Source organism: Otolemur garnettii, unplaced genomic scaffold, assembly GCF_000181295.1.
Source record: "Otolemur garnettii isolate 467f Iridium unplaced genomic scaffold, OtoGar3 scaffold00006, whole genome shotgun sequence".
In the NCBI taxonomy this organism is placed as follows: Eukaryota; Metazoa; Chordata; class Mammalia; order Primates; family Galagidae; genus Otolemur; species Otolemur garnettii.
The window spans coordinates 1,681,245-1,694,707 of NW_003852401.1; the positions used below are offsets into that span (position 1 = coordinate 1,681,245).

Genomic DNA, 13,463 nt, shown 5'->3' on the forward strand with positions numbered 1-13,463 from the left:
TCGAACCTGCCACCTTAGGTGTACGTGGCTGGCGCCTTAGCTGGTTGAGCTATAGGCGCCGAGCTGAAAGATTCTCTATTTAACAAATGGTGCATGGGTGACTTGTAGAAGACTGAAACTGTACCCTTACCTTTCACCACTAACAAAAATCAATTCTGACTGAATAAAAGATTTAAACTTAAGACATGAAACTATAAAAATCCTAGAAGAGAGTGCAGGGAAAACACTTGAAGATATTGGCCTAGGAAAATATTTTATGAGGAGGACCCCCTTAGCAATTGAAGCAGCACCAAAAATATGTTACTGTGATCTGATTAAGCTAAAAAGCTTCTGCATAGCCAAGAGCACTATAAGTAAAGCAAACAGATAGCCTTTACAATTGGAGAAGATTTTTGCATGTTATGTTTCTGACAAAGATCTGATAACCTGAATCCATACAGAACTCAAACTAATCAATAAGAAAAGAACAAACAACCCCATTTCCTTGTGGACAAGACACTTGAACAGAAACTTCTCTGAAGATGACAGGCGAATGGTCAAAACACACATGAAAAAATGCTCAACATCTTTAATCATCAGAGAAATGTAAATCAAAACCACTTTGAGATAATACCTAACTCCAGAAAGATTAGCCCACATCACAAAACCCCAGAACTACAGATGATAGTGTGGATGTGGAGAGAAGGGAATACTTCTACACTGCTGGTGGGACTGCGAACTAATATGGTCTTTTAAGAAAAAGTTTGGAGAATTTTCAAGGAGCTAAAAGTTGACCTACCATTTGATCTTGCAGTCCCTCTACTAGTTGTCTACCCAGATGATCAAAAATCATTTTACAACAAAGAAATTTGCACCAGAATGTTTATTGCAGCCAAATTCATAATTGCCAAGTCATGGAAGTAGCTCAAATGTCCATCAACCATGAATGGATTAACGAATTGTGATATATATATATCACAATATATGTATTGTGTATGTAATATATGTATTATATATGTGTATGTATATATATATATATATATGTGTATATATATATCATGGAATACTATGCAGCCATAAAAAGGTTGGAGACTTTAAAACTTTTATGTTTACCTGGATAGAACTGAAACATATTCTTTTTAGTAGGATATGTTAAGAATGGGGGAAAAAAGTATCCAATGTACTCAATACTATTATGATACCAATATATCATCACCTATACATTCATATGAATGATAAAACACAACTATAGTCCCTAAAGAAGGGGAGAGAAGGGAAAGGGGAAGGGAGCAGGGAGGGCAGGAGAAGGAAGGGTATTTGATGGTACCTCACCTATTATGCACAATGGTACATTTCAAAACTACTAAGAATATAGTATAAATGTCTGACTACAACAAATAAGTAAGTAAGATGATGGCTATGTTAATTAGTTTGATTTAAGCATTCCACACTGTATAGCAAATCAGCATACTGTACCTCATAAATGCACACAGCTATGATTTAACAAAAAAAAAGAAAAAAGAAAAGCTAGCCTGGCGTTGTGGTAGGTGCCCATAATCTCAGCTACTAGGGAGACTGAGGCAAGAGAATTGCTTGAGTCCAAGAGTTTGAGGTTGCTGTAAACTATAATGCCATGGCACTCTACCCGAGGTTGACAGAATGAGACTGTCTCAAAAATAAAATAAAATAAAGGTCCTGAAGGAGCTCACAAATGAACAAAGGAGGGTCAAAATTGGCGAAGACTTTTTGGAGAGGCAAGATGATCTTTTGGGCCCAACATGACCCTGAAACAAGGTGTCAAAGTGCACAACAGAAGTCATCCAATTCTCTATGATCAAAAAGTTCCATCATTCCAAATCAAGAGTCAAATGATGTTGCTAATTTTCTTTGATATCAGAGGGATTGTTCATCATGAATTTATACTAACTACACAAACAGTTACCCAAGTTTACTATTTGGAAGTGCTGAAAAGGCTGTGTGAAAAAGTTAGATAAAAACAACCTGAACTTTTCTCCAACAACTCATGGCTCTTGTACTACAACAATATACCAGCTCACACAGCACAGTCTGTGAGGGAGTTTTTAGCCAGTAAACAAATAAGTGCATTGGAACATCCTCCCTACTCACCTGATCTGACTTCCAATGACTTTGTTTCTAACGACAGATAAAGGAAATATTGAAAGGAAGACATTTTGATGATATCAAGACATGAAGGGTAATACGATGATAGCTTTGATGCCATTCCAGATAAACAGTTCCAAAACTGCTTTAAAGGGTGGAGTAGGCATTGGTGCCAGGGCATAGTTTCCCAAGGGAAGTACTCTGAAGGTGACAGTAGTGATATTCAGCAATGAGGTATACAGTACCTTTGCTAGGGTGAGTTTGCAAACTTAATTGTTAGACCTTGTATGTGGCTGGCTTTGTATTTCTCTTGGACAGTGTTGATCTAGCACATGCTAGCGTGCATGGCTGAACCTAATTAAAAAAACGACACCTCCTCTATGACCTTAATTGTCCAAGACTAGACTAGTTATGTACCCTATGTACTCTTCCATTGCTCTTATATTTATTTCTATCATAGCATTATTTCATTGTATTATAATTGTCATTCCACCAGGCTGAATGTTACTGAAGGAAAAAGATAGAATTATATTTTTAGCCTCTGTAAATTGACAAAGATTCTCTCCTTGACCAAACTCCAGCTAGATAACCTCTTCTCAATAAGGCCTCAACCTCACCTATAAAAACTACAGACACAAATTATTTCATCTACTTCCTTATACCCACATTAAAAGATTTAAACAAACACTAAATAATTTCTAAAAGCTTAAGGCCACAACCCTAGGATGATCCTACTCTTCCTTCAAAGTGCCTCCCTAAGAAAGCTCAAGATTGCCAAAAGAATTTACTATTTGTTCTAGTCAATATCAGACAATAGAGAATTTACTCTTTGAGCTTATGATTGTGATTCCTTCCTTTGTTCCTACGAGATGTGTATGTATCTCCCATAAGTCAGAAGTGTCTTTCTCAAGGACCTGAAAGTCATTCCTATAAAATGTAATCACCAGGAAAGTTAGGGCTTCAGTCTCCCAGTTTCCACGGGAGGACACAGTTCTAACTTCTGGCTCGGCACCCATAGCTCAGTGGCTAGGGTACCTGGCCCCATTCACTAGGGCTGGCAGGTTTGAACCCAGCCCAGGCCTGCTAAACAAAAATGACAACTACAACAAAAAAAATAGCTGGGCGTTGTGGCAGGCACCTGTAGTCCCAGCTACTTGGGAAGCTGAGGCAAGAGAATCACTTAATCCCATGAGTTTGAGGTTGCTGTGAGCTGTGACACCACAGCACTCTACTGAGGGTGACATAGCAAGACTCTGTCTCAAAAAAAAAAAAAAAGAAAAAGAATTCTGACTTCTATAAGTGCCAGCTACAAGATATACAGCTGGCCTAATCCATATTTACTCTGACCAACACTTTGTAGTTCTTTATTTCCCTTACTGTCTTTCCTCACCCCCACTACTCCCTCATTCTCCCTTTAAAACACCTACTCACCTCTGTGCAAATCGAAGTTGAGTTCAGTTCAGGGCTGGACTTGGCTTATACAATATTATTTTAAAATTTGTCCTTACCTTTTAACTAGTATCTAGCTTTATCTTTGATAATACCCAGGATATAGCACAGGCATGAAGAAAATAGTCAATAAATGTTAAATGAATGAGATTTATACTAAAATAATGCTGTTAAGATGATGAGAGTCACACAAGACTGAAACTACAAATCACTGGGGCAATAAGCAATCATAAATTATAACCTCAGCCAGTGAGGCCTTCAAAACAAAGTCAAAGATAATAACATTAGCATATTTTTAAAAGTTCCAATCTGTTATAGAAAAAATAAAGAATACTAAAATCTAGGTTGTTTTCTTACCTGAAGTCAAATTTCTAGCTGTACTTTGCGATTTTTGCATTTCAGTAGATTTAAAATTGAGGTCATCCTGCATCATTTTTAGCTCTTGATTGGTGACAGAGGATATCTGTTTCATACGATTTAAATCCTGTATTTGCAGAGAAATAAAAATAAAAAATATTCCATTGACTTAACTCTTTAATAAAACCCCTGGAAAACACTGTTAAAGGATGAGATGCTTGTATTCTTTCCTGGAATATGTGATTCAACTTATTCATTAAATATGAAATGTCAAATTTTACATCAAAATTTAGTTTATTATATCTCAAACAAGAAGCAGTACATAGTTTTTGCCATCTTAATGGTAGCTTATTTATGCCAGCAGCAAAAAAGCCTAGAGAGCAAGTGGCAATAAAATACGAAAAATGTTTTTTACAGCTTGTTGAGAATTAAATATTTTTGCTTACAAGAAATGGTTCAAAGCCTGGAAAAAGTGATAGATAGTGGTGCAAGGTCTGGTGAATACAGTGGATGCAGAGCCAGGTCCAGTTTCTGTAGTTACAGCAGCATTGTTTATGTACATACGGTCAATGTCATCTTGCAAGACAGGCCTGTTTCTATTAAACAAACTTGGCTGGCTACTTGAATGAAAGCATTCTCATCATTTCATCCAATTGGTTGCAGTAAACATCCACTGTAATCTGCTGATCAGGTTTCATGAAGCTGTAGTGGAACACAGCTTGAAACACCAGACGCCATTAGCTTTTTTTTTCATGAATATTTGGTTTTGGACTGTGTTTTGGCACTTCATCTTTATCTAACCATCATGCTGAACACTTTGGATTGTCAAAAAGAATCCATTTCTCTGGCTGGGGACCTGTAGCTAAATGGTTAGAGCGCTGGCCCTGCACGCGGGGGGGGGGGGGGGGGGGTGGGGGGCAGGCCTGCTAAACAAACGAACAACAACAGAAGAAAAGGAATTCGTTTTTCACCACATGTAGTAGTATGATGTAGAAATAGTTTACCTTTATGTTGTTTCAGCAAAGAAAGGCAGGCTTCAAGAAGATTTCTCTTCTGATGCTCATTTAATTCAAAGAGAACCCATCTATCAGCTTCTTTATTTTGCTGATTTGTTTCAAATAGTTTAATTTTTTTCTAATATTATTGTAATAGTAACATCAAACTTCACTGCTAATTCACACGTAGGTTGAGATGAATTTCCTTTCACTACAGCTTTCAGCTCATCATTATCCACCTTGGTCTCCAGTAGCCCAAGTGGCTCATTTTCAAGATTAAAATCACCAGAACAAAACTTCTCAAACTATCAATGTATTATGTGCATTCGTTCATTAGCTGTATCCTTCCCAAACACTTCGCTACTATTTTGAGCGATCTGAACTGTTCCATGATGGAATTCATATTAAAAAAAAAAAAAAAAAAAAGGATTTTTTATTTATCCATGGTTTCACAGAAATTGCTCTAAAAAATTCTTAAAAGATAGTCACAAGCTAAAATGTACATTTGAAAGGATGATTTCACAATAAAAATAAGACAACAAAGGTCAAAGTAAAATGTCAGAGATTATCAATTGTCAAACTTAGTACTTAAGAAAATCATACATTTCTTATGTAATAACCGAGAAAATGTTTTATAGAAGAATATGGTGAGATTTAAAGTCAGGCTTTCTCAATAAAAAGAGATTATAATTTTAAAAAATTGTTTTCATTTGCTTTATTTCACTATAGAAAAAATGCGACATTATTTTAGAATTAATTAGAGCCTTAAACACTAAGAATATTGGAGAGGGACAATGTACTTTTTCTCCCATGGTGCCACGCCCAGCACATACATGCTCAATAAACATGTTTTGATCATTCAAGATGCTCATTAGGTAAACCTAGAAGAAATGAATCCCTTCATTTACAATATAAATTACAGTGTAAAGTATATTAACATTTTCTGTCTAGGTTTCAAAATTATCTATGAAAATGTTACTTTTTTACAAGTTCAGACAGATTACAATGGAAGAAAATCTTCCTAATGACTCTAAATTAGTGCCTCATTTACCATGGAATATGAGTATTATGTATATGGCATCCCTTCCCTCCATCTCCCTACTTGGCTGACATTGTTGGAGAGAGAAAAATTAATAGCTTAAAGAAACAAAATAGCAAGCAAGGGAATTTAAAGGAAACAGTTTAAATGAATAGACATGATATTGACATGACATTTTTTGAGTTGTATTTGAAAAGTCAATCACAGAAAAATAATGACACCATCACAGGCATGTGGTACTTACACGACTACAGTGCTCCAAAAGTGAAACAATGCTGGCTTCTATCTGTGCCTTCCGTTCCAGTTCCTGACTCTTAGTTTCCTCAAAAGTCTCAATAAAAGCTACCAATTGAAAAACACAAGAGAGGCTACTGTTGATACAGTTAACACTATATAAACTCTGATTTGTAGGTCTCAAGAGTACGTCTTAGAAATGCAAAGCAAAATATACATTTTAATAATTTTTTTTTTTTTGCAGTTTTTTGCCAGGGCTGGGTTTGAACTCACCACCTTCGGTATATGGGGCCGGCACCCTACTCCTTTGAGCCACAGGCACTGCCCAGCAAATATAAATTTTATACTATCACTGTTAAATTTTTTATTAACTCAAGGGTAATTACTCAATAAGACCATTTCCACATACTTTTAAACTTTGAAAGTCTAATTGCTGTAACCTTGATATGAGTAAATTAGAAAGTTATAATAGACTTCAAAAAAAAAAAAAGCTCACAACATGGAGATAAGAAGAAATCTGTTTTTACATAGGATCTTCTTGATAGATCTATAATTGGCCACTAACTTTACTTCTGAAATTAATATTACTAATAATTATTTTATTTGAAAATGAGTGTTTTGCTTATAATACTGTATTAATTTCAACTAAATAAATGTATTCAGATTATAAGTAAATACTCTAGGAAATCATACTTTTATTTGTCTAATACGGAACTAGCATATAATTTGCACCTATTTACAGTTTTCAAGTATTTCTATGAAACTTCTAAAAAATACCTATCAATTAAAACTAATTTTACTGGTAGCATGAAATAACCCTCAATGGTAATGGATTTCCATTATACATTTTTCCTACTTATACATTAAGTATATTTCTTACTTGACATAGTCTACAAGAAAAAAAAATTTATTTGAATATTGTGGGTGGAGACCACAACTAACATTTTTTTAAAAACTGAATTTTCTTCAATATCCTACTTTGACATCCAAATACAAGTTTCACGTGTGATTATCTTAAATCTATAATCCATTGATGATGTATTAAGTAGTCATATGAAATTTTTACACAAGGAAGGGATACATGAACATACTTTTTCACAAGTTATTTTGTTAAGAAAACAAACCACAGGGCTGGGCACAGTGGCTCACGCCTGTACTCCCCGTGCTTGGGCACCGAGGTGGGTGGATTGCCTGAGCTTACAGGTTCAAGACCAGCCTGAGCCAGAGTGAAACCTTGTCTCTAGAAAAACAGCCAGGTGTTGTGGTGGGCACTTATAGTCCCAGCTACTCAGGAGGCTGAGACAAGAAAATTGCTTAAGCCCAGGAGTTTGAGGTTGCTGTGAGCTACGACACCATGGCACTCTTACCAAGGATGACAAAGTGAAACTCTGCCTCACCAAAAAAAAAAAAAAAAAAAAAGGAAAAGAAAAGAAATCATAATTAAAACACGGGAAGAAATCTGGGATAGGTGACCTATTATTTTAATATTCTGCAATACAGGAGTTTCTTGAATTCACTTGATAAACATTTATTAAGTAACCCCTAAGTGCCAAACAATCATACTATGTAGTAGTTAGTGATTTCCAATATTGTGGAGTTATAACATATCATTCCTTGATTTTAGAGTCTCTTCTTTATGAAGAGCACTTAAAAAACAAACAAAAAAAAGACCACAATGGCTGGGTACAGTGACTCATGCCTGTAATCCGAATGCTGTAAGAGGTCAAGGTGGGAGAATTGCTTGAGGCCAGGAGTTTGAGACCAGCCTAGGCAAGAATGAGACCCCAAGCTCTAAAAAAATTAGAAAAATTAGCTGGGCATCATGGTGCACACCTGTACTCACAGCTACTTAAGAGGCTGAGGCAAGAAGATTATTTTGAACCCAGAAAGTCTTGAGGTTTCTGTGAGCTGTGATGATGCCACTGAACTCTAAATAATAATAATAATAATAATTATAATAATAATTTTGAGATAATTTCTGATATTTGTTGATTTTAAAGAAATCTTAGTATATTGTGAAATCAGAGTTGACAATTACTGATTTACAGCATGCCTCTACAAAGGTAATAATTGACCTCAGATCTATAAAATTTTAGATTTTAGTGAAATAATTACTTAAAAGGAAACCAATAATAGATAATATAGGTCAATTTTTAGGCTCGGCACCTGTAGCACAGTGGTTTATGGTGCCGGCCACATTCACCAGGTCTGGTGGGTTCAAACCTGACCCAGGCCAGCTAAACAACAATGACAATTGCAACAAAAAAATAGCTGGGTATTGTGGTGGGCACCTATAGTCCCAGCTACTTGGGAGGCTAAGGCAAGAGAATCGCTTAAGCCCAAGAGTGTAAGGTTGCTGTGAGCTGTGATGTCATGGCACTCTACTGAGGGTGACATAGTGAGACTCTGTCTCAAAAAAAAAAAAAAAAGAATGTCAATTTTTAAAAATTTATAATGTATGGGGCTCAGTGCCCATAGTGCAGTGGTTACAGTGCCAGTCACATACATCAAAGGTGGTGGGTTTGAATCTGGCCCAGGTGAACTAAACAACTGCAATAGAAAAATAGCTGGGCAATGGGCAGTGCTGTGGCTCAAAGGAGTGGGGTGCCGGCCCCATGTACCAGACCTGGGGGGTTCAAACCTGGCCCTAGCCAAAAACTGCAAAACAAAAAAAAATAGCTGGGCAATGTGGTGGGCGCCTCTAGTCCCAGCTACTTGGGAGGCTCAGACAAGAGATTTGCTTAAGCCCAAGAGCTGGAGGTTGCTGTGAGCTGTGATGCCACAGGCACTCTACTAAGGGTGACAGAGTGAGACTCTGTCTCAAAAAAAAAAAATTATAATGTATAATACAAATTTAAATGAAGATCCATTTATAAAGTCAAGCTAAGATTCCTTTTTTTTGAAGTGAATGAAAAACTATAATAGAAGACTACCAAAATTACCAAATTTGTATTAGTAACAAAATCTGAGATGAAAGCTAATAAATAATGAGATAAGTATTATTAAACAATAAAAGTGAAAGATATTAAGGTAAAAAAAGTGAAGCAAGAAAAAGAGAAGATTCAATGTTCAGTCAGTAAGTGGTCTACATGATCTCTCTATATAGACTATGAATGCAAACACTAGCTTTAAAATTTATCTCCAACATGCAAATACTTATACATACACATACCTCTCTTTAAAATTCTCCACTAATCCTTAAATTATACCAGAAATTTTTATTCTCAAGGAAAAATGCTTTGAATATCCATACTTCTTTCTTTTTCTTTTTCTTTTTTATTAAATCATAGCAGTGTACATTACAATTTGAAATACTTTCATCCAACTGGTTAACATAGCCTTCACGTCTTTTTCTTAGTTATTGTAATAAGACACTTATATTCTACATTTAGAGAGATTCAAATGTACCCTTATAGGATGAACCATAGGCGTGATCCCACCAATCACCCTCCCTCCACCCACCCTTCCCTCGTCTCCCCTCCCTCTTCCCAAAATGACATCTCTGATTTCATATAAATGAATAGCAATCTGAGAATATAATAATTTATCTATAAGAATATCACTTACTGTCCATATTTTCTTCCCTTTTTTTTAGCTCCTTGTATTTCTGATTCATTTCACCTATAAGAAACACAAAATATAACATCAATTTCAAAAACTTCAAATATAGTGCTCTAAAATAGAAATGCCTCTCTGTTTCTCTGTATGGCATTGGTCATTAAATATTCAATATTTCCAATTAGGTAAAATTTTTTTATAAGACTTATAGAGTCTTTTAAAGCATATATGTGTGTGTGTGTTTATATTTTGAATATTTAGAAAAAACAATATTATGCCCAGAAAGAACTTAAATGTTTTCCATTCTCAACTTGGGGCTATTCACCCTACACATGAATACTACTAGTGGCAAGAAACATAAATTCCTGTAAGCTCTCACCTAATAGGCAATGTAAGGGTATACAGCCCCTCCCTCCCTGTGTGAGGGGCTCAACTACATCTTGAACTTTACCTAACAAACACAAACAATGTAACCTAATCATTTGTACCTTAACATTAATCTGAAAAAAAAAAAAAAAAGAAACGTAAGTTCCCAAGAAAAAGCTCACAAGGACAAACAAGATAGCACAGTAACTTCCCTCACAGATTTATGGTCTAGGGTAGTGTTTTTCGACCTTTTTTATCTCACAGCATGTGTCAACCTATAGTTAAGCCTCTGCAGTACACTTAGGTTATGTCAATTAAAAAAAGAGTGAAAAAAATATATTTGCTGTGTTTTGAACCTCTTTTGAAAACAATTTAATTAACGCTCTTTAAAAATTTTCTAGGCACACCTAAGATCCTCTCATGGCACATCAGTGTGCCATGGCACACAGGTCGAAAATCACTGGTCTAGGAATTTAACAAGAAATTATACCAAAGTGGAAGGACTACTTGAGGCCAGGAGTTAGAGACCAGCCTAAGGAAGAGTGAGACTACATCTCTACAAGAAATACAACAATTAACTGGGCATAGTGGCACATGCCTGTAGTCTTAGCTACTTGGGAGGCTGAGACAGGGGGATCACTTGAGCCCAGGAATTTGAGGCTGCAGCAAGCTTATGATAATGCCAATGCACTCTAGCCTGGACAAGAGATCAAGACCTTGTCTCAAACAAAAACAAAAATGAAAACAAAAATCAAGTAATTACAATTAAAGTGTATTGAGTGCTATGGAGCTCTTAGCAAAGGCAAATAATCTAGTAGTTCAGGGAGTTGAGGGATGTAGAGAAGATTTCCCTAAATATGTTTAACCTGCATCATAAAGAATTAGTAAGAGTCACTTGGTCAAAATACAGAATCTGCAAATGTCAAGGCTTTACCAGGAAAAGTTTGGAAGTGAGAATGAATATGGTAGCATAAGAAACTGAAAGAGTGGTATGGCTGAAACAGAGAATGTGAATTTAAAAAGGGGCACAAAACCCTCAGTGATTCCCCAACAATAAAAAAAGGGGCACAAAGATGAGGTAGATTATAAAATACCTAGCAAGACCCATGTTAAACAGTTTAGACTTTTCTCCTACACATAATTACTAAGAAATTTTAAGCACAGGTTTGCATTTTTGAAAAAATTTTCACCTCTGGACAACAAAAGAGAAGATTGGAGGCAATAAGACAAGTCAGAAAGTTGTCACTTTCTGGGGAACAGATGGAAGTTGCCTTGAGTGGTGTTAATTAATAGACATTAGTGGATTTTTGTTTGAGATATTTAAGAACCAGAGAGAATGGATTTTGGTGAGGGTTAAAGAGGGAGGAGTAAAGTATGATTCCCAGGTTTCTGGCTTGAGCATCTAAAAAGATGGTGGTATTAATGTCTAACAGGGGAGCAGGTTGAAGCAGCTGCTGCTTATAGTAGTTTTAAATATGCTGAGTTTAATAAACATAAAAGCATGTCTAAAGGGACAAAGATCCAAGGTCCAGAAAGATGGATGAAATCTTGACATTAGTAGGGTTGGACCATGATTATTTTATGATAAAAGGATTTATCGTAACAAAACAGTTTTGAAGGCACAAGCCTATTCTAGACAGCAGATGGTTACAGCCCTGTATACCCAGGACCTTGGGTAAAGAAAGCAGAATAAATCTGTGCTTACTCCATTCTTTGATTTCGTCACATTAGTCAGTCAGTTCCTAGCTTTCTATAGAAACTAAGGAAGCCTATTAAGATGATACTCAGCAACGATAGAGAGAAAAACAGGTCGAAGATTCCTACAAGAGTTCCAGTTTAGGAACTGGCATCTGGAAAAATGAAATGAGAGCTTCCTCCTAAATGTGGAAGCAAACAGTTGGATCCCAGAGACTAAAACTCAGTGGTCAGTCTGTGAGTCTGTGTGCTATATATCCTCTCACAAGGTATAGAGTCTTTTCAAGTCTTGTCTAGAGCATCAGTAAAGTTAGGAAATGGAGGGAGAGAGTGGAGAGGAATCCTAATTATCTGTGCATATACACATCTCAGTGGTAAGTCAGCTATGAACATACAAAGGTGATGGCAAAGTCAAAGACCTAGCACAGTTCTGACTTCTGGTCTGAAAACAGTTTTCTCAACTTTACTGACAGCCCTGACACTGAGGAAATCTTATGTTAGGGCCTCCAGGTATTATTGGTAGTAAAAAGCTGAAAGTGAAAGCTACTGTCTAAGGACAGTAAATACCTAGTGGTCTCATGAGTTCCTAGTAAGGCTGCATCCCACACCAATGGGAAACATTAGGTCCACTCAGATAAGGATCTGGATGCATTAACAACTTTACAGAGCTGCTACTCTGGATTTCAACTTATCAACAATGGTCTCAGAGCACATGCACCATAAATAGTTGTGAAGAAGGAGCATCAAGTAATTTGTTATTAATAACAAACTTTGAATATGATTTTTAAAAAAAATCCACTACAGACAGGATTAAGATTAGTCCTATTACAATGTCACTGTTCACTTAACCTTCCTGCAAAGTTTTTCAATGCGAAACAAAGAGGAAGAGTTAGAGCTTATAGCACACCTAACACACATGAAGTAGCAGAAAACTAGGATCTCTTGAGCCTTTATGGCTTAGATTTATAAGAAAGTCTTAGTTCCTTATTTTGGCTGCCTGAGAAGTTCCACTCTTAAGAGATTGGTCAGGATTAAGGGATTAAGAGGAAGGCCTGGATCCTAGGCTTAACAAGGATTTAACTACCATAATATCTTTCTTCTTTGAAATTTAAGAGAATTCCCTACAGATGAGGTTTCCAGTTTCTCATCTTACTTTCAGACCTCAAGACACTACAATGAGGCTTTTCCTCCTCCTATTCCAATGAAATTATTCTTAGTAAGACTGTATGACTCCCTGATTACCAAATCCAAAGGGCAGTTTTTAGTTACTTTACTCTGTAATATTTGACACTGTTGATACATCCTTTCAATTTTCTTTGTTTTCCTTTATGTTTTGTTTTTGCTTTTTTGGGGAAGGGGGAGGAGCCCTCTCTGGCTTTTGTTACTCTCAGATCATTCTTTCTCTGCCTTTTCTTCATAGGTCCACTCACTTCATCATGTAAGAGTTCTGCTCTTGGGCGGCACCTGTGGCTTACTGGGTAGGGTGCTGGCCATGTATACTGAAGGTGGCGGGTTCGAACCCAGTCCTGGCCAAACTGCAACAAAGAAATAGCCAGGCATTGTGGCGGGCACCTGTAGTCCCAGCTACTCAGGAGGCTGAGGAAAGAGAATTGCCTAAGCCCAGGATTTTGAAGTTGCTATGAGCTGTGATGCCATTGCACTCTACTGAG

The 13,463-nt window shown here is 36.4% G+C and overlaps 1 protein-coding gene across 1 annotated transcript in view; it reads right to left on the reverse strand.

Annotated features, from left to right (window-relative positions):
- IFT74 (intraflagellar transport 74) overlaps nt 1–13,463 on the reverse strand; it is a 103,079-nt gene that overhangs the window by 16,633 nt on the left and 72,983 nt on the right. Inside the window, exons 14-16 of the mRNA XM_003782844.2 lie at nt 9,742–9,795; nt 6,185–6,282; nt 3,907–4,033 (exon numbers count right to left, since the gene is read on the reverse strand). Of these exons, the coding sequence (XP_003782892.1) occupies nt 3,907–4,033; nt 6,185–6,282; nt 9,742–9,795 (279 nt within the window). The remainder of the gene's footprint in view (nt 1–3,906; nt 4,034–6,184; nt 6,283–9,741; nt 9,796–13,463) is intronic.